At 43.7% G+C, this 22,214-nt stretch overlaps 1 protein-coding gene across 2 annotated transcripts in view; it reads right to left on the reverse strand.

Annotated features, from left to right (window-relative positions):
• The window catches only part of IFNAR1 (interferon alpha and beta receptor subunit 1), a 38,911-nt gene extending 17,202 nt beyond the window's left edge, over positions 1-21,709 (reverse strand). Inside the window, exons 1-4 of one of the 2 annotated variants that reach the window (XM_030578957.1) lie at positions 21,446-21,709; positions 12,759-12,882; positions 5,817-6,019; positions 4,506-4,663 (exon numbers count right to left, since the gene is read on the reverse strand). In XM_030578957.1, coding sequence (XP_030434817.1) covers positions 4,506-4,663; positions 5,817-6,019; positions 12,759-12,882; positions 21,446-21,500 — 540 coding nt within the window. In that variant the 5' untranslated portion in view covers positions 21,501-21,709. The remainder of the gene's footprint in view (positions 1-4,505; positions 4,664-5,816; positions 6,020-12,758; positions 12,883-21,445) is intronic. The other variant, XM_030578966.1, reaches the window with a different exon arrangement.
• Positions 21,710-22,214: the final 505 nt, after the last annotated feature.

Below are 22,214 nucleotides of genomic sequence, written 5' to 3' on the forward strand. Positions count from 1 at the left end.
CACATAGTTGTTATTGGGGCATTTGAGTTGGCTTCCAGTGTGGGGTGGTAGCTGACAACTAGAGGTGTGCAGTCAGATGAAGTTTTATATAGAAACCCCTAGCTGTCACTTGCCACCCCCTGTTGGAACACATATGGGGTATCAAACAACAACCACCCATACTCAGTGGGGACCCCTAGCTTGAAATAAATCCTTTCCTGAACCCCCTCTTCTGGCCTTCAAACAACCCCCCCACCCCATCGTCTCCAAGCTCATCATCAGAAGCAAGCTCCCCACAAACCTGGACACCAACTCAGGTGGTGCCAGACCCTGCCAGAACAGATGCAAAATCTGCAGACATATCTGCACTGCTATGATGATCAACACACCATTCAAGATCCATGGATCCTAAACATGCCTACCACAACATATGGTATACCTCATCCAGTGCACTAAATACCCCAACAAGAACTATGTGGGTGAAACCAGACGATCACTATACTCTTGAATGAACTCTCACAAGAAAGTGATAAAAGACAAAAAATACCCCACTGTCTGGGGTGAACACTTCAAGAAGTGATCATTCTATATCTGAGAATGAGGACTGAAAGGTCAAAGAAAACCTGCACAATACCTTCAAATGATGAGGCTGGGACTTAAATTCATAACTTTGCTAAACACTAAAAATTAAGGACTCAGTAGACACTTTATAGCTTATTACAACAATCTATAACCTACTAACAAATCCTCCAAGCTGGCCCCCCACACACACTTCCTTTCCCCCATTTCTGGAGGCCTGTTAACAGGCCACATCACCTTGAATAGTCCCTTGAAACATGCGTTAACTACTTATGCTAAACAATTTGTTCCACCTTTTATTTAGCTGTGACACTTTAAGTACCCTTCCCAGATGGGAAGAAGAAATCTGTGCAAGCTTGAAAGCATGGGTTAAGTCTACACTGGCAACACTAAAGCACTGCTGTGGCAGCACTTTAACATGGCTTGCGTGGTCGCGGCAGAGAGTCACTTAAAAAACCCACCCCTACAAGATGCGTGTCTCACAGCCCTGGAGCACTGTTTACACTGGTACTTTATAGCGCTGGAACTTGCTGTGCTCAGGGTTGTTTTTTTTCACACCCGAGTGAGAAAATTGCAGCGCTGTAAATTGCCAGTGTAGACAAGCCCTATGTCTCTCATCGATACAGCTCCTGTTGATTAAAGTTGAAAATGATCACGTTCTCTGTCCCTCTAATGCTAAGTACGTTGATCATCACCAACACACCACTGATGGACTAACTGGTCAAGACTGCTCAATCCCCATTTACCAATTCTAGCCAAAGAATAATTAAAGTCAAGAAGAGTCCACCACAAAAAGTCCAGATGACATTTCTGGGCAGGGTCTGAGGAAGATCTGAGTCTTCAACTTTGCAGATATATCATCCTTAAAATATTGTTCACTGAAGTGTTTTCACACTAAGACTGGCTCTACTTTCTAGTTCAGGGATCGGCAACCTTTGGGCGGCAGGAAGCAGCAGCCAGCACATCCCTTGGCCCACGCTGTTTCCCACAGTCCCCACTGGCCTGGAGCGGTGAACTGTGGCCAGTGGGAGCCGCGATCGGCCAAACCTGCGGATGCGGCAGGTAAATAAACCGGCCCAGCCTGTCAGGGTGCTTACCCTGGCAGACCGTGTGCCAAAGGTTGCCGATCCCTGTTCTAGTTCATTAACTATTTAGAGTAACACAAAATCCACTCTTCTATAGAAATTATAGGCTCCATGCTGAGGACAAGATTTACTGCACTTGTTTCACTAAACTTTTTAGTAAAAGTTCAGCTAACTGGACTGACAGATTTGTCATTCACCTTTTCTTGAACGCAAGAATGTACTGGGAGGGCCTTGGGATTTTTACCTTTAAAAATGCCCAACCACAGTAGGTCTCCCAAATGGACATACACATCTTCTCAGTATGTATCTAATCTGATCGGCACTCATTCTGGTACTGTTTGTGGAGTTGGGAGATAAGTATTGTGTATATTGATTCTAAAGAATACATTAATGATCACTTGCCTCGGACATGCAGGGAAACTGGGCAAAGTTTTCAAATTCCCTTCTTAAGCCTCACAAAGAGCTCTAAAAGCCTGCTAAGAGCTGTGAGTCCACCACAGTAGCATTAGTTTCAGAGAGGGAAACTACACAAAAATGAAGAAGCTAGATAAACAGAAATTGAAAGGTTCAGTTCCCAAAGTAAAATGCCTGCAAGCTACATGGAAATGTTTTAAAAACACCATAATAGAGACTTAAATTAAGTGTCTACCCCAAATTAAAAAACATGGTAAGATGACCAAAAAAGTGCTACCATGGCTAAACAAAGTTAAAGAAGCAGTTAGAGGCAAAAAGGCATCTGTGAAAAATTGGAAATTAAACTCTATTGAGGAAAATAGAAAGGCCCATAAATCTCAGCAAATCAAGTGTAAAAGTATAATTAGGCAGGACAAAAAAGAATTTGAAGAGCAATTAGCCAAAGACTGAAAAACTAGCAGTAAAATTTTTTGTATACTAGAAGCAGGAAGCCTACTGAACAATCAGTGGGGCCACTGGACAACTGAGGTGCTAAAGGAGCATTCAAGGAAGATAAAGTCATTGTGGAGAAGCTAAATGAATTCTTTGCATCTTTACTGTAAACAATGTGAGGGAGATTTCCACACTTGCACCATTCTTTTTAGGTGACAAATCTGAGTAACTGTCTTAGACTGCAAAAAGAACAGGAGTACTTGTGGCACCTTAGACTAACAAATTTGTCTGAGCACAAGCTTTCGTGGGCTACAGCCCACTCCATCGGATGCACAGAATGAAACATATAGTGAGGAGATATATATATATATATATACACAGAGAACATAAAAAAGGTGGGAGTTGCCCTACTAATCTTGCTGTCAATCTATTAGAAGTCTTTGAGGGTGGTCAACAAACGGGGATAAGGGTGATCCAGTGGGTACAGTGGTATTTAGATTTTCAGAAAGCCTTTGATAAAGTCCCTCACCAAAGGCTCTTAAGCAAAGCAAGCAGTCATGGGATAAGAGGAAAGGTTCTCTCATGGATCAATAACTGGCTAAAAGATAGGAAACAAAGGGCAGGAATAAATGGTCAGTTTACAGAATGGAGAGAAGTAAATAGTGGGGTTCCCCAGCGGTCTGTACTGGGAGGAGTGCTGTTCAACAAATTCATAAATTATCTAGAAAAAGGAGTAAACATTGAGGTGGCTAAATTTGCAGATGATATAAAACTCCTCAAGATAGTTAAATCCAAAGCAGTCTGCGAAGAGTTACAAAGGAATCTCACAAAACTGGGTGACTGGGAAACAAAATGGCAGATGAAGTTCAATGTTGATAAATGCAAAGCAAAGCACATTGAGATAATGTTTTCCAATTACATATACAAAATTATGGGATCTAAATTAGCTATTACCTCCGAAGAATTATCTTGGAGTCATCATGGATAGTTCTCTGAAAACAACTGCTCAATGTACAGCGGCAGTCAAAAAAGCTAACAGAATGATAGGAACCATTAGGAAAAGGATAAAACAGAAAGTATCAATCCCGCTATATAAATCCATGGCAAGTCCACATCTTGAATACTGTGTGCAGATTTGGTCACCTCATCTCAAAGAAGATGTATTAGAATTGGAAAAGGTACAGAGAATGGCAACAAAAATGACTAGGGGTATGGAACAGTTTCCATATGAAGGAGAGGTTAAAAGACTGGGACTTTTCAGCTTGGAAAAGTGACGTCTAAGGGGGGATACGATAGAGGTCTATAAAAATCTTGACTGGTGTGGAGATAAGTGTATAACACTTCCTTATTCACCTCTTCATATAACAGAAGAACTAAGGGTCACCCAATGAAATCAATAGGCAGCAGGTTTAAAACAAACAAAAAAGGAAATACTTCTTCACACGATGCAGTGTCAACCTATGAAACACATTGCCAGTGGATGTCATGAAGGCCAAAACTGTAACAGGATTCAAAAAAGGACTATGTAAGTTCACGGAGGATAGGCCCATCAATGGCTGTTAGCCAGGACAGTCGGGGATAGAACACTATGATCTGAGTGTCCTAGCCTCTGCTACCAGAAGTTGGGAATGTGCAACAGGAGATGGATCATTAAATGACTGCCTGTTCTGTTCATTCCCTCTGAAGCGCCTGGCATTGGCCACCATTGCAAGACAGGATACTGGGCTAGAGTGACCATTGGTCTGACCAAGTATGGCTGTTATGTTCTTAAGCAACTAAGCATGGACCAGCTTAATGACATTAGCAACCGAACCAAAACTTTGAGCAAGAGATGTAATACAGTCTAGCAAATCAATGCACTTTATTTTTTAACAGTGAATGTATCAAGCTACAGGCAGAAATTAGGACAGATCATATGTATAAAATAATAAAAAGTAGAATTTAATTCTAGGAAGTGACTCAACAACTGAAGTAAATAAAACAATATTTTAAACTTAATTTTAATCCCTATCATACCTCTGCATTTGATGAGTTTTCCCAGAACACTGCATTGTAGGTAAAACTTATATCATTTGTCCACATTTTTCTGTTCTGATTGTCTTCTGGAGGGGAAATGTTGATTTTCACCACTCCATCTATGGATTCTAACTGCACTCCTGGAGGACCAATTTTAGCTGCAAAAATTAAACATTATCATGAAGCACAACAACTGTTGAAAAATCAGAAGTTACATGTTTGAACAAGTAAACTACAAGGAATTGCGTACAGTACTTAATTAAGTTCTTCAGGTAGAATCTAACCGTAGTTTAACTGAATAAACTCCAAGTGTTATCTGGGACTGAAGATAGTTAAAATAATACTTACTGGCTGTAACAATATCACAGTAACTGCCTGATTCTGAAACGAAGAGTCATAAATTTGTGGAATGAGGTTACAAGAAAGACTTACTTTAAAAAAAGCTCATTCCCCAAGAACCAACCCAATATTAATGGAAGGATTCAGCTGTATATATTTGTGGTAAATGAAAGGTAGAAGGTAGGACTATTGGAACGCTAGCTTCTCAAATACATTTGCCAATATCAGCACAGGGGCAATGACACATATGGTACTCAGGGAATTGGCTCGTCCCTAATCTGGACCATCCTGCCTCTTCCCTAATGTTAGGAATGAAATGGGTACAGCATAGAGATGGCCACCATAGAAAACCATGACCTGCAAAAATAAAAGGCCCTACATTACACTTTACCATGGGAGTGCTGCATAGCTCAAAAGTTGGGAAGAATAACTGACATACATTATGTATGGTGGACTCATCGGTCATAAATTTTCCATGACAATCACTTAAAGCTGCTTATAACATTAGATACGTTCTAACAATGTTAAACTTATAACTTTAAGCATGCAAGTCAGAATAGTCAGAGCTAAGGGTCTCAAAATAATCTTAACTTACATGGTCCAAGCAATTTAAAAGGCTATTCACTGCATATTTCATACAGTGCTATAATTTAGTAAAGGTTGGGAAATTAGCAATTATGGGTGTGATTTTCAAAGGCACAAATGGGATTTAGCCATCCTTATGGAAGGGGTTTGTACTGCTTTAGTCAAATTATTTAAAACAGCACAACTTGTGTTTGGACAAGATCTCAGGAAAGTTAGTATATAAATACTACTATTAAAAGCATAAAAAGGAAGTTGATCTATAAAACAGCAGAGCTGATAATAATAATAGGGAATACAAATATCTACACTGTATTTTATATTGTGCTGTAACACTATTAAGTTGAAAAATTAACCTGTTTAATAACGAAGTACATATGTAGTACATACCAATTGAATATGGTACGAATGATAAAGTAGTAGACCACAGAGATTTTTCTTCCCCTTTTTCAGCTCTTATACGCACATTATAGGAATCTAAATAAGCTGTCATTGCTGAGGAGAAGTCGCATTCTAGGACAGTGACATTCTGACAGCCAGATATCTCTTTCCAATCTGTTTCTTCTTCTTCTTCCTCATAATTCTCAAATCTTCTTCAAGTAAAAAAATAAAATTAGGTTTCTATTGGTGATAAAAGAAAATGTAAACATTCATTTTGTATTTTGATCAGAACCATCTGGTGGTCAAAAAGATATTCAACTGGTCTCAGAATTCTAGAATACCTAATTTATTTGTTAGTCTCTAAGGTGCCACCAGGACTCCTAGTTGTTTTTGCTGATACAGACTAACATGGCTACCACTCTGAAACCTGTCTAATTTAGGTTACTTTATGAATGCTAGTCTGGGTTAACTATTGAATAAGGAATCCCCAAGACATGCTGGCAATTTGCTTTTCTAGTCCAACACTTAAACACAACAGCTCATTTTAATTAAGTATCAAAGGGGTAGCCATGTTAGTCTACCCATGTAAAAGCAGCAAAGAGTCCTGTGGCACCTTATAGACTAACAGACATATTGGAGCATGAGCTTTCGTGGGTGAATACCCAGTTCATCAGATGCATGTATGGGTTTTCACCCATGAAAGCTCATGCTCCAATACGTCTGTTAGTCTATAAGGTGCCACAGAACTCTTTGCTCATTTTAATTAATTAGCCTCTTAGAGTTGGTAGGGCAACTCCCACCTTTTCATGATCTCTGTATGTGTGTATATATATATATACACATATATACATATATATGTATCCTCACTATATGTTCCACTCTATGCATCCGATGAAGTGGGCTGTAGCTCACAAACACTTATGCTCAAATAAATGTATTAGTCTTTAAGGTGCCACAAATACTCCTGTTCTTTTTGAGAAAAAAAAAAAAGATCATTTCAGGATTATCATTTCTGGGATTAAACCCTGAGTGCACTATCAAACTGGGGTGTATTTTATTACCCCTCAGGTACACTCACAGAATAGGGGGTGCAAAAAGTGCTTGGAGGAGACCTAAGTGGCAAAGGAAAGGGATGGGGGAACAACGAGTGAGAGTTCTGAATAGTAAAGAGTACAGCTGAGGGAGAGTAGACTGGAGGAGTGAAGGAGAGAAATGAAGGAAAGGAGACAGAATAGGAAATCAGAATCAACAACTGGGAAAAAGAAAACCGAATAAAATGAAAAACACAGGAGAGTGAACTATTCTATCCTATCAGAACTGGGCTTCTCATCAAAAACCACCTGTCTCCAAAAGACAATTCAGACATCAGGAAGTGGCAGAAACAATAGGATAAAGATGAGACTCATAATTAAAAGAGGAAAAAACTGGAAAACTGAGAGTAAACTTGTATAACCACTATATTTTGTCTTCAACAGTTGCATGTTTCTGAGGTAAACCTGTATTTTTGAAGCCACCTTTCTCCCATCCAAAAAATAAAGAGAAGCACACCAAATCTTCATGTTCAAATACATAATATGATTCTTTCCCTGATATCTTAATTACGGAGTTGCTATTAAGCCAGACAAGTTTGTGAATTTATTTGTTGGGAAAGGGTAATGAGAAATAGTAGTCACATTAGAAAGAAGCAAGAAGCACAAACTAAAAAAAAAGAGGCGCTAACTGAAAATAAGGATATACAAACAGTTTAATCTGATGACCAAAGTTTGTAAATTAAGATCAACCAGCCAATGTTTCTCTTTCTGTATGTACTGTTACTACTGAATGTGTTTTTACAAATGATATGCATACCAATACTGAGGAACATCTACACAGGAAATATATGATTTGCAGGAACTATGCCATGGTTGCTTCATAGGCATGCATCAGTTTAGGAATGAATTTTAATTCTACTGTGTTTCCCAAACACAAAGTACCACGAGCCAGTGTCCTGGCTGCAATGGGAACTATAATTTTGTGTTTTCATAATGAAATTCTCAAATTTCTAGCATTCGCTATTTTGCACTTTTTCAATATGTTGAGAACATTCAAATTATCACAGGTACAGACCTAAAGATATACATAGGGATACATAATTAGGGCCCTACCAAATTCAGTGTCCATTTTGGTCAATTTCACAGTCCTAGGATTTTAAAAGTAGTCAATTTCATGATTTCAGATACTTGCATCTGAAATTTCAGGGTGTTATAAGCATGGAGGTTCCAACCAATAAGATGATTGTGGGGGAGGGGTGTCACAAAGCTATTGTAGGAGGGTCGCAGCATTGCCACCCTTACATCTGAGTTGTTGCTGATGGAGATGCTGCCTTCAGAGCTGGGCAGCTGGAGAACAGGGGGCAGCGCTGATGTGAAGGTTGCATGGTATGGTGGGGGCCATCACTTTGGGGGGGGTGGCAGGGCCAGCATTATGGGTGGGTAACTGCCCAGAGCCCTGTGGTTGGGGGGCACCATGCCCCCCCAACCAGCCCAATGCCCCTTTAACTCATGAGCACTGGGCCTGGAGATGGGAAGGGGCAGGGCTGGGGACAGAAGTGCCAGAACCTTTTTAGAAGTAGGGGGGCACCAGCGCTGGAACTGCAGGACTGGGAGCCATGTCCCCCCACTTTTTAACAAGGGCATAGTCTGGGAGCAGGGGACAGCAACTGCACAGTGCAAGCAGCAGGGGAGCTGATAACTATGTAAGTCTTGCAGTCTGTGGGGGCAATGCTGCCCTCTGCCCCCCAAGCTACGCCCACATTAAATAGTGGAGGGGCATGACCCCCTATCCATCCCAGTTCTGATGCTGTTGGCTGGGGACACCTCAGCTGTGGGGGGGTCCTACTATCCATTAGGCTCCCACTACTAGTCTTGGCCAGGCTGGAGAGGGATAGAACTTCTTATTCTCCTGCAGGGGCTGCCCCAAGGGCCGGGTCAGATCCACCTCCGGGACCCACCCTCCCCCCGCAATCTGCAAGAAGCTCTGCTGCTGCTCCATGTACAATGACTCCTCTGCCCACCGCTGGGGAGCAATGGGGGAAGGACACAGTGGAGGTGTGGGGCTTCCTGAAGCTGGGGGAGGTTCCCAGAGATGGGTCTCACCGGCCCCAGGAGTACCCTGAAAGAGAAAAGCAAGCAAGCCCTCAGCCCCACCAGGACTAGCAGCCAGAGTCTGGTGCATGATAGGAGCCCAGGCTGGTGTGCCCCAAGCCCTGCCTCTCCCTCGCAGATTTCACAGAGGAGAGCAGACTTCATGGCTGTGAGGACCCCACACATAAGTCATCACATCATCCAACTGTGACCCTAAGAGCTCCTTTATGGCAACTGGCAAAGGGTGCATGATTATGTAAGAGTAAATCCCAACAGGTCTGGTCAACTCACTACAACCAACACAGAGTCAGAATAATTAGCCCAACAATATCTTGTAATGTATCATATGAAAACTGGTGACACTTGCCATGAATATCATTGTGTGATGTACGTATGAGTTGTGTATAAGGAGTTATATATATATGCTGGAAATATGTTCTTAATATGCTCTTGCAGAGGACAGGTCTGTCAGTGGCTATTAGCCAAGGTGGTCAGGGACACAACCCCATGCTCCAAGTGTCTGTAATGCAATCCTTGATGGTTCCTCGCTCAGGCAGTGGGGGAACCTGACCACATCCAGTGACCTACAGTAGGTGGTCACAACCCATGCCCCACTTCCCCACTATTACCAAGGAGGTTCTATCCCTTTGTAGAGCTCCTTAATTCTCTCTGACTGGAAGATCAAAATGAAAGTCAAGAACTCCCACACATTCAGGAATACTCTTTCCTTGTAATCCCAGCAAATGGAGGTGGGGGAAGCGGCAAGTCTATAGCGCTGCCAACAATCCAGCCCCTGTGCAATGGGTTTGGGGAAATCGCTCTGGCTTGGTTTCTGGGATGGCCTCAGCTTGTCTGTCTTGCCCTGGGAGTCCACTGCACTCTCCTCAGGGTTGGTTTGAAAGTTTCCTGCCCAGAAGCTCCCTCCACAGCTTCAGGAGTCACTCCTGCAGTTTGCTGCTTAGTGTGATCCTGCTCTTTCCCCCATTGCTAATTGCAGCTTCCTCCTTTTTAAAGACCTCCTCCCTATCATGCATGATTGACAGGGCCAGAGGGGTGGGATTAGCCCTGCTGCCAGGTCCTCTCTGGCCCCTTCCTCATCCGTCTGCAGCCTTTACACCCAATCACAGTGTCCCTAATCATCAAAATGCCAAAAGTTGGGAATGGAGGACAGGGCATGGATCACTTGATATCTTTCCTGTTCTGTTCATTCCCTCCGAAGCATCTGGCACCAGCTACTGTCAGAAGATAGGATCCTGTGCTAGATGGACCACTGGTCTGACCCAGTATGGCCATTCTTATGTTAAAAATGTAGTGGAGGCAGTTGATAAACAAGCTTGCCCTAGATCAGGGATTGGCAAGCCGCATGCCAAAGATTACCGATCCCTGCCCTAGATAAAGGAATGTGGATTTGCCTGTCTCCATGGATCAAGCTAACGGGCAGATGAGAAAAACAGTATGGCTTGATTACAAGAAAAGGACAGTAAAAGTACATTTGCATCTAAGGTAAACAAAATGATCAAGTCAATTGAATAAGCAGGTTTGCCAGAGAATGAAGGGGCTTGCACCTTCACCGTGAAGAACAAGAAACAGGAGAGAGAAACTTTTCCTAGGTTTATTTTTCAAATACGTTTCAAAGGTTTTCTAGATTATAAAAGGAAAGAAAGGGGACTCCTTGTGCATTCATCACTTAAGAGACAAAAAGGGGCCATACACATTTGGAATCTGTGAAAGGTAGGTCCCCCAACAACATGGGTTGAGGATGCTGAAAATGGACTGTAGGTGAGTAATTGCCTGAGACCAGGATTGCAATTTGTTAAATTATAGACACTAGGAAGCATGTTTTATTTGTTTTACTTGTATCCTTTTCTGTTTATATTATCTGTTTAGTGTCACTTAAATCTCTGTTCATTAATAAATTCAATTTTAGTTTTACGTAATCACATCAGTGCTGTTATATTCAAGTGAGGTGTGCAATTTCAGCTGAACCAACAGACTGGTGCGTAGTCTGTCTTTTCTGAGACAGCACACTTGGTATTTCTGTGGGCACCAAGTGACAGGGTGTGGATGCTGCAGGGGAATGGTTTTCTAGGGGGTTCAGGAACTGGGATTCTCCGTATTTTACCCCTCAGCAAGTGAGAGTTTTGCTGGAGCTTAAACTGTGTGTCAGCTCCCTGCCACATCAGTCTATCAGCTTCACCAGCACACACCTTGAGACTCTGCTAGTCTTAACCTTGCTTTGCAGGTAACAGTGGCTTATGGTTCTGGATACCCCAAAGAAGTGTTGCAACAAACAGGCATAGTCTACTGAGGACTACTGCACGAGCCAGAATCACAACAGTTGATGATGTTGAGTAGGCACTGTGTAGTGAAATTCCCAGAACTAACTCAATTCTGCATATCGACAAATCTTGGGGGCAGTCCTGTGGCACTAGTTAGCAGTGCATGACAGTGAGAGCACATGGTGTGCTGGGGTGTTCTTGTCCATACTGGTGGCATGACCAAAACACATTGAACACAGCTTCACAAATACAGGAGATACATATTTAAATAAACTGTGTGTGCATCTGGTACTGAATTTTTAATATTAGTCTGTCTACTGTTCAATTTGATATACTCAGGGATAGCCTTACTTTAGATAAATCTGTGTTATGTCTCCAAGCTCTCACACTGAGCACAGGATTGTGTTCTCCCTTTGCGCTGCATTTTAGAAGTTTCTTCGTGATGGTTTCTTACAAAGAAAGTTACAGAATTTCTATACAAAGACTCGAGTATCAGAGGGGTAGCCGTGTTAGTCTGTATCCACAAAAACAACGAGGAGTCTGTTGGCACCCTAAAGACTAACAGATTTATTTGGCCATAAGCTTTTGTGCATAAAAAACTTATGTCCAAGTAAATCTGTTAGTCTTTAAGGTGCCAGCAGACTCCTCGTTTTTATACAAAGACTGATAATTTAAATGCACAGCAGTGAGGAAAATTAATCCTAGATTGGTACAAGCAAGACCACCAGTGCAGCTCCTCCTAGTTTTGATAAATCCCCTAAAGATGTTCCCTCTGCACACATCTGACCTGATCTTATCCAAAGATCTGAAAGAAACAAATTCCAATTTTGTAAGATTCAGATATGCCTCTATTCCATTTGGACGATTGGGCAAGTACATATTTTGGCATTCATGTTGATTTAAGAATTCATTCTGGGCCTGATCCAGCATCCAGTGATACAAATGAAAATTTTGCTCTTATGTTGCTCAGAGATGTGAAAAATATAAGTGGCAGTGTGCACAGCGCTATGTCGGTGGGAGAGTTTCAGAATTATCCCCTAACCTAGCTGGAACTAGGTTTTAATCAGTAGACTGGACTGCAACTTTTAACCAATCTAAAGCCCACTGTGTCTAAGGGACAACCCTTGATATGCCCCTGAAATGCTTGTAGATTCCCAGATTTAGCCGTTCACACTTTGGGACAGCCTGGGTGTAAGGATGCACTGCTAGAAGGCCGGGACTCCCAAAGCTCTGTGAATTAAAGAAGATTAGTACCACTTCAAACACTAACATCAATGTTTTGAAACTCTTGTAACCAAAAACAGTTACAATGTTAAAAATGTGGCTACATGTTCAAACTATACACAGTGATGAAAAGAAGCGCACAAACCACTATAAAAGCATCACTTTTCTTGGATCACCAGTGTGCTCTTCTGTTTATTTTTAACAATTTTTATATCAATAAACAAACAAACCGCAGTGGTGGGTTTTTGTTTTGTTTTTTCCTCTTTTTACCTTCTGTAGACATGGATTTCAAATAATTTTGGCTCACAGTAAAACAGTAAGCTTACCGTTGGTATTGAGCTGAAAATGTCACATTGAAGTCACTCTCACTACCCCAGCTCCATCTTAGAGTGAAATTTGTGTTTACAACATTGACTTGAACATTCTGAGGGCTCGTCAGATTCATTTGGCCTACAAAAATGTTGGGGCAGGGAGAGGGGGAAGAGACAGGAAGAGGTTGGGGAAAATGTTATTGTACACAAAGTTTAAGGATGTGTGACATCAGTTCCACAACAGAAATCTTTACATGTTAAAAATTAAAATAGAATACCAAGTTTAGTATAGTTAACAAGTACTCAAGCCTATTGAAATAGCAAGATAATTCATGGCTTCTTAGCCTGTTACAGAGGAGAAATCTCTATTAATTGGGATTCATTTTTTTATCTTTTTATACAGAGTTTCAAGACTTAGTGCATGGAAAAATTCATTGGTTCTGAATGCATGTCAGCCAAAGCATTTAAAAACAAGCAGTGCCAGCTTTCAACACTTGGATCTCTGGGCAGAAGCTCTACTAGATGTGCCTCTGCTGCTTTCTACCATTCCACAGCTGTAAAATGGACCCAGAAGATCTATGACCTTTCTCCCTGCTACAATATACTTTGAGATGCAATCACCACAAAGACTTCTCCACATAGTATGACCCTGGGATTCCTTTGCAGCAATGCAACATTTCCTCTTGAGCAAGAGTAGTGCAGGTTAGTTTCCTCCATAATAAGCTTGGAGGGTAAAGGGTAAATATGCATCAAGACACAAACAAGAATGAGCAGAGACTGAAGAGAGACTAATACTCTGCATCTTTTTATTTCAGGAGGTTGGAGATGGTGAGGAAATGGGAATCAGTCTTTAACCGATTTTTTGTTATTTTGAAGACATGAAAATAGTGGCAGGCAAAGGGAAGACAGTTATTGTGTATGCGTAAGAGTGGAGATAAACAAAATGAAACTTGCAGGCTTTCTATTTTATTTGTTTTATACATAACACATGGTAACTCTTCAGACAGCAACTGTCCCACTTTTTAATAAAATAGTCTTTCCTTCCATTTCTTAAAGGAATGTTACCTAATTCTATAGTGCAATGCAGGGATCGGCAACCTTTGGTATGCAGCCCGCCAGGGTAAGCCCCCTGGCTGGCTGGTTGGGCTGGTTTGTTTATCTGCCGCATCCTTAGGTTCAGCCAATCGCAGCTCCCACTGGCCGCGGTTCGCCGCTCCAGGCCAATGGGGCCTGCGGGAAGCGGCGGCCAGCACATCCCTCGGCCCGCGCCTCTTCCCACAGCCCCCATTGGCCTGGAGTGACGAACCGCAGCCAGTGGGATCAGCAATCAGCCAAACCTGCAGACGCAGGAGGTAAACAAAACGGCCCGGCCCACCAGGGAGCTTACCCTGGCGTGCCACAGGTTGCCGATCTCTGGTGCACAGCATGCATGGCACAAGAACATACCACCCTGCCAGTACACAGGAAGTAGAGGATTTCCAGAAAGCTGCCTCCATTTTCAGATGTCAGAAAAAAGAAGTTGCATAGTTGATGAGATAAAAATATAATCTGTTTTCAGATCAAAACAAGTATTTCTACTCTGATGGTGAGTGTGTAAAAATGGCTCCTTCTTCCTCAGCAGATCTGTAGTCTGTATGTATGCAAGATCATATGAGCACAATTTTTACTACTGTCTGCTCTGAAAAAGTAACATAACAGAGAATGAAAGATTATTTTCTTACTCATGTAACATTACAGTGATTAAATAAATTCCATTTGCAAGACCACATTTGCAACATCATTGTCTTTGAATTATGCAATCCTCAGTGAAAGGAATAGGGTAGCAGAGGTTTAACTATGGGCATTAATTGAAGACAATGGAGTAACAGGTGTAATAGAGGGCAGCAGTTGAACTGAATATTTATTACTGGTAATGTGAGCCAAAAAGAAGGTAGTCTTGACTTTTGGCTTGGCTTCCAAGCTTAGACTGCAGGGGCTGACAGAAAGCGCAGGGAATAGGTAGGGGGAGACACACACTGAGCAATTCTGAGCTGGAATTCACTGAGGCAGTAAATCAGGAATCTCAAAAAAATTCTCAGACACTTTTCAGAACAGAAATACACTTTAAGTTTCTAATGGGATATCAGAAATAAAGCTTAGTTTAATATACAAATATTGATTGTATCCCTTTTACTTTGTTATAACAATTTTTAAACTCTATTTTAGAAAAAATGCTTGTCCAATGTAACAGTCATAAGTTCAACCAAGTATCCCACAAGAAAAATCTGCCAAATTCTTTTTTTTTTTTTTGAAAGGGGGGAGGCTGCTAAAGGTGTCAAGTGCTATAAGCAGAAAAGTATTAGCTCCTGGGGCCATAATTCATGAGATCACAGGAACTGGAGAGAAAGAAGTTCAGTGAACCTTCATGGACTATATCAGTGGTTCTCAAAGTTTTGTACTGGTGATCCCTTTCACACAGCAAGCCTCTGAGAGCGACCCCCCCTTTTAGATTAAAAACACTTTTTTAATATATTTAACACCATTATAAATGCTGGAGGCAAAGCAGGGTTTGGGGTGGAGGCTGACAGCTCACAACCGCCCATGTAATACCCTCGTGACCCCGAGTCTGAGAATCCCTGGACTATATCTAAGAAATTCTGCAACACATTCAAACTCACCAGTCTTTTCAGTTACAACATAAGCCTCTTAGCATACTGTAGATGGTTATGATGATCAGGAAGGAAAGAAAGGAGGAAATAACGTTCTTACTAATCAAACATCTGTCTAGCAGAGCAGCTCCAGCCACAAACATATGCTCTTACTTTAGCTAGACACCATGTTATGGCAAAGACTAGTAACAGTGGAAGAGGAAAAACGGTAGCTAAAGAGTGACTGATATTTCCAGGGCCAGAGAGCAGAGCTGTAAAAAGGGAGAGCTATTTATGATTTGGGTGAAAAGAACAACATGAAATTTAGCATATTGTTTTCTTCAACAAAACATTCACGTTCTAACACCATAAAAGGTTTTACTTAAAAAAAAAAAAAAGCATTGTCTATTTTAACACAAGCAGATTAAAGCGGCTCATGTGATCTTTAAAGGGACATTGTCAACTTTAATGTTTTTAAATGATTACTTCAAAAAAAATCCAGTTTCTGATAGAGCACTCTTTAAAGAGCGTGTCCTGATTTTATTTTTCAAAATTATTCTCCTCTTAACGTTTATGTTTTTTTCAGCTAAGGTGAAAATGACCAAACCCCCAAATTATGTAAACACTTATACACATTTAGCCTCATACACATGAGCAGTTCCACTGAATTCACAACTAACAACTGGATACTCATGGTGTGAAGTTAAGCATAAATGTGAATGTTTGCAGGAGTAGGAGCTAGCTGGCTATCCAAGGGAATCAGTAAAACTAACTATACACAGTGCTGTCAAATGCAAAACTAAACAGAAAAAATGTTTCGACTTTTTACTTACAAGTTACTCCCTAAGATTACTATAACGGTAAATGGTACAAAACTCCAGAGAGAAGTGTGATTTTAAAGTTGGCCATGTCCTTTTGACTTCAAAGTAAGTGCCACTTATCTCACTCCATTTGTACATATGTACACATAAAATGTCCCCAAACCCAAGGCCACCCAGAGAATTCGGGGTCCTGGGGTCTTCGGCAGCAGAGGGCCCCCGTTGCCGAATTGCCAAAGACCAGGCACTTCGGCGGCGGATCCCGGAGCAGAAGTACCCCCCTGCCGCCAAATTGCCGCTGAAGACCTGGAGTGGAAGAAGCTTGGGGGCACAGGCCCTGCAAGAGTTTTCTGGGCCCCCGGAGTGAAGAACCCTGCTCCAGAGCCCCCGAAATACTCTCGTGGGGGCCCCCGCGGGGCATGGGGCAAATTGCCCCACTTGCTCCCCCCCCCCCGGGCAGCCCTGCCCAAACCATGCGCCCTTAAGTTCACTTCAGAGAAATTCTCAAAGCACTTTCATAACAAACATTTATTTGAGGGTTCCCTTTTGTTCTCCCACACACAAATAGTTTATTTCACTGGAAAATATTAGTCAGATATTAACACATCATGGAAAAGAAACTTGAGACAACCACAAGAAACAATTTTCACATCTAAAGTTATCTTGTGTTTTTATTCAGTCTCAGCCCTAGTTTTTAAGGTTATTTCATCTATTCATATGACAACTAAAGAGTTTATCTTTGTAAAAGATGACACACACAAGATTGAGTGTGTCACCAAACACAAGTGTAGCAGTAATCTCTAAGGGATGTCACTGGTGGCCAGCTTCCCAGATAGGCAGACCACCCTTGTACATCCCTTTCCATATGCCTCTTTCCCCTCTTAACACCCAATGAAACACACATCCTCTCTCATAAACTCCAACTCTTTCAGTAAAGACCTGAGAATTCCCATTTCTTTTCTCCACTGCAACAGAGATACACTCACAAATGCCAACAATAGTTGTACACTAAAATAAATGTAAGAAAAAATAATAGTATTTTGTGTGATCAAGCCGCTTTTTGTTTTTTATTTCAAACTCTGAGTTGTATCTGTCTTTATTAATATCATTTACATTAATATTGTGAACAAGTGGAAGAACATGAAAGTGCTCAGTGTCCCTATATGAACACTAGCTGAGAGTTATTTTACAATAAGAAGGCTCTCCACACCAGAGCCAATAAAGTATACAGATAGGAGTGCCAAATCATTAAAAGGGGGGGGAGGGGGAAAGCTGTCAGTCTCAGTCCTAATTCAAACAGATTGATCAATCACATGATTATCACTCTGCATTACATAACCATCCACGGTTGCATGGATTTTTTTTAAATCCCTTCATCTGCTCAATCTATATTCAAATATTCCCTTGTGATAAAATAATATAGCCAGCCCTATGTTAAAGTGCACTAGGAAACCTTTAAAGAGCCCCAGCAGGGTTGACACGGACCAAGATGCTGGTGTGCAATATGTTAGTGTGGTTCAGAAATTGTACACTATAGTGTGCATTACCCTGCCATGCACACAAGCCTTTGCCTGAACACAATTCAAAAGCCCTCCTAGAGTACATCTACCCCAGGAAAAATGGAGTTGTTTTTACAAGGTGATACCTAGCACATGATAGCTGACACGTCATAAAACATGAGTGCAGACCAAGCAATCTGTAGCTTTGCCTTGATGTAGCTGGCTAAAGTAAACAGGGGGATGGAGGAGTCAAGGATGTCTCCAATGGGGCTTGTGTTACTGGTTTAGAGTGGACAGAGAGAATCATAGGGCTTGTCTACACAAAGACACTCAAGAAAAATCAATCTGAATTCAAGTGTGAATTTGAAGTGCATAAGTTAAACCACATTAAACCCCATTGTGGTTGCCCTCAACGAGAACTGAAGTGGCCTTAATTCAGTTTATGCACTGGTATTGTCTCTCTAATATCCTGACACCAACATGTCTACAAGATAGGTGAGGTAATATCTTTTACTGGATCAACTTCTGTTGGTGAGAGACACAAGCTTTTGAGCTTACACAGAGCTCTTCTTCAGGTCTGGGAAAGGTACTACACTGACAAGATGTCTACAAAACTTTTGTCTTTCACGGGTGCTTAAAAAAAGCTCCTCCCGAAAGATAAAAGTTTTGCCGCAGCAAGTGGCAGTGTGAACGCGGCTTTGTCAGCAGGAGTGCTCTCCTGCCGACAAACTGAATGCCACTTGCAGGGGTGAAAGTATTTTGACGGCAAAGGTAATGACAAAGTGCCAAAAAAGGGTGTTTATACAAGCCAAATTTTAGTGACAAGGCTGTGTCGACATAGCCCTGTTGCTAAAAGCTGCATGGTGTAGACAAGCCCTCAGAGTGGCACAGCAAAATACAAGAGGAAACAGATTGTTCAGCATAGGTAGTCACCACACATCTCAAGGGATCATTCACCATGAAGTGGCCTGTTAACAACTCTCCAGTCCTAAGGGGAAAAAGGAACTAAGTTGTCACCTATCATCCCACAATGGAACCTATACAGGGTATCAAACAATTACAACTCATACTTTAATCTTTCCTGAACCTCCTCTTCTGACCTTCAAACATCCTCTCCCCAACAACACACACACACACCTCATCAGAAGCAAGTTCTCAGCAGACCAGGACACACCAACTCAAAGCAGCATCAATCCCTGCCAGAACAACAGATGCAAAACCTGCAGACATCTCTCTACTGGTACAACGACCAGCAACCTCAAGCACGCTCCTTTCAAGATCCATGGGTCCCATACATGCCTATCACATGTGATGTACTTCATCCAGTGCACTAAATACCCAAACAACAACTATGTGGGTGAAACCAGACAATCAGTATGCTCTCAAATGAACTCACACAGAAAATAAGACAAAAATACCACATTACCCTGTGGGTGCATACTTTTCACAAAGTGGTCACTCCATATCTGACCTCTTCGTCCTCATTCTCAAAGGAAACCTACACAACACCTTCAAAAGACAAGCCTGGGAGCTTAAATTTACAACTTCGCTAAACATTAAAAATCATCGACTGTACAGGGCCACTGGATTTATGGCTTATTACAGTAACCTGCTAACTGCAATCAGTAACCTGCTAACCTTCCCACTCCAGCATCTTTCCTCCCTTCCTTCCCCACCATGACTGCTCTATCTTGTAATTAAGTGTGACACTGAGTACCTGTCCCAGACCAGAAGAGCTTTGTGTAAGCTTGAAAGCTTGTAGATCTCACCAAAATTAATTGGTCCAATAAAACATATTACCCCACTCACCTTGTATCACAGAGCGTGGCCTACACAACAGGACTAGGTCAACATAAGCTGCTTTGTGTTGACCTCGCTGTGAAAGTGTTTTCACTTAAATTTGGCTCCTGCCAAAGCAAGTTCCTCTTTACATCAATATAGTAACACTACCTCCCTGAGCATGTGGCATCACGGCCGATGTAATCAGAGGCGACACTTAACTCTTGATAATGGGCTGGACATAATTTAAAGGTTGGTGGGGGCACATGTCCGCCTCACGCCTCGCCTCTGGGCCCTTTCCCATTCCTCCTGTGCCTCCCACAACCGCTCCAAGCTGGCACCAACTTGACTCCACTCCCATCACAGCTCCTTCCTCACTTCTCCCATTGCCTCCCTGCTGCGGTCAGAGGCTCCAACCACCTACTGCCAACCATCGGTAATTGCAGCTGTGGGTGAGAAAGGGATGGGATGCAGTGGGCTTCCCTGCACTCCCTCTGGCAGAGCTTTGATGCCCGCCCAGCAGGGGCGGCTCTAGGCATTTTGCTGCCCCAAGTACGGCAGGAAGGCTGCCTGCGGAGGGTCCACTGGTCCTGCGGCTTCAGCGGACCTCCTGCAGGCAGGATCAGCGGATCCTCCACAGGCAAGCCGCTGAAGGCAGCCTGCCTGCCACTCTCGCGGTGCCGGCAGAGCGCCCCCCGCAACTTGCCGCCCCAAGCACGTGCTTGGCGTGCTGGGGCCTGGAGCCGCCCCTACTGCCCAGACTCTCCTCCCTGCCCCACGCACCTCCTAGCAGGGCTCAGCAGGAGCACTAGGTGCTGGTGCCTCTCCTAAGCATGTCTTTTCACTTCAGCCACACTCAGCCCAACTCCTATCCTGGCAAAAATCTGGGGGTTGTTTGAGCCGCCTCCCCCAACACATCACCTCAGGATGTAATTAGGGTCAAGGCAGCGTTACCGAAATGTTGGGTTTGCCTAGCTGAGAGCCAATGACAGCCAGACAGGGATAAGGAAAGGTTGCTTTATTTTGCAGAAGAACAGAGAGTTTTGTACCTTGGTACAAAAAACTCTACTTCATACAAAAACCAAGAATTTTTTATACACACTTACACACAGGCTTTGGTTGTGTTAGCATTTGATTGGTGGTTAGCAAACCCTGCACTTTTGCAATTTGCTTAGCAAAAACTGCCTTAGGACCAGCTTTAACTGCCTTAAGACTGATAAAGGAAGACAGTTTAAAAGTTTAGGCTACTGTGTTTGTGAGGGGTTTAATTTTTTTTTAATGGTTGCCAGCCATTATAAGGCTACTAGCTGTTAGGGGGTCACTGCTGACTGTCAGAGCAGCATCAGTGTAGACATAGGGTTGCTCACGTCTATGTTTACAGGCTTTCAGGAGCTACCCCGCAGTCCCCCCACGCTGACAATACCATGGATACACGGGCTCCCTGCGAAGACCCTCACCGCCCACACAAAGCGCCAAGGCTGCATCCACACACGCAGACACGATTTAATAACTGCGCTGGCTGTACACCAACAGAAGTGAGGTGGTCGACCCTGTAGTGTAGACACAGCCCGATTCGGTTCAGTTTAATTCACTCCCCAGTGAACGGCACGGACTCACACTACGGCCCCTGTCACGCTAAATGAAAGGCGCTGCAGGGCAGTTTAACTAACCCGCTTTAACAGCCGGTTCGGCCCGTCGCTCGTGGCGCGGGCGAGCCCCGCCTGACAGCGGCACAAGCGAGGCCGGGGGCAGGGCCGCCCTGTTTCTACCCGGGCTGCTCTCGCTGGCGGCCCGGGGCGCGGCGCGGCAGACCCAGCCCGGCCAGGCAGAGCCGCCGGCGCCGAGGGCTGGACTCGGGGGCGCTCTGAGCCGCAGGCTGGACGCGCGGCTACGCCCCCTCCCCCCGGCAGGCACAGATCGGCCGGGCCGGGGCGCCGCAGACCCCACAACCTGCCCCCCGGAGAAGCCGCCGCGCTCACCTGCAGCGAGGGGCGCCAGCAGCAGCGGGAGCAGCAGCAGCTCCGGCGGCGCCATCCTCTCGCGGGGGCTCCAGCCACCGGGCTTGTGCTGCCGCCGGCTGCGCGCGGCACCCACCCCCCGCCCGCTCGCGCGAGAACAGACAGCAACGGAAACCACCCCGAGCGCCAGCCGCTGCGTCGCGCCAGCGCCCGAACGCGCCGGCCTCGCGCTGCGCGGACATCCCCCCTCCCCCGCGGGCTTCAGCGAAACAGCGACTCTTCCCAGAAACCCGGGCAGCGCTCGCGCGAGAGGCGACGGGGGTGGTGTGGGGAGTGACGTCACCGCCCCAGCCAGCAGCTGGGTTTGTGTGTGTGGTTCCTGCCCACGGACGGCGTGAAAACAGGCCTGGCAGGGCTCATTTGTAGGTCTGTGCAGTTTCCAGCAGACTGCCCCCAGCTCAGCCTGGTCAGGGCCTCGGAGGGCAGCTGCAATGCAAATAACATGGGGCAGATGGCCCAGCCGCGGGAACTAGGTGTTTTATTGCAAACCCATCACAGTAATTAATCTGTAAGAGTTTAATATCTCGGGGGAAGAAGGAGAAGCTGCCCCCCATTTCCTCGCACCAATCGTTTCTGTTGCTAGCGCCTTGGGGCCCCAGTTGAGGTTCATGGCCCTACTGTGAGTCACAGTCTGTGACAAACTCCAAACAAAAATCAGAGGGGTAGCCTGCTAGTCTGGATCTGTAAAAGCAGCAAAGAGTCCTGTGGCACCTTATAGACTAACAGACGT

This window comes from Gopherus evgoodei, chromosome 1 (genome assembly GCF_007399415.2).
Source record: "Gopherus evgoodei ecotype Sinaloan lineage chromosome 1, rGopEvg1_v1.p, whole genome shotgun sequence".
Classification (NCBI taxonomy): domain Eukaryota; kingdom Metazoa; phylum Chordata; order Testudines; family Testudinidae; genus Gopherus; species Gopherus evgoodei.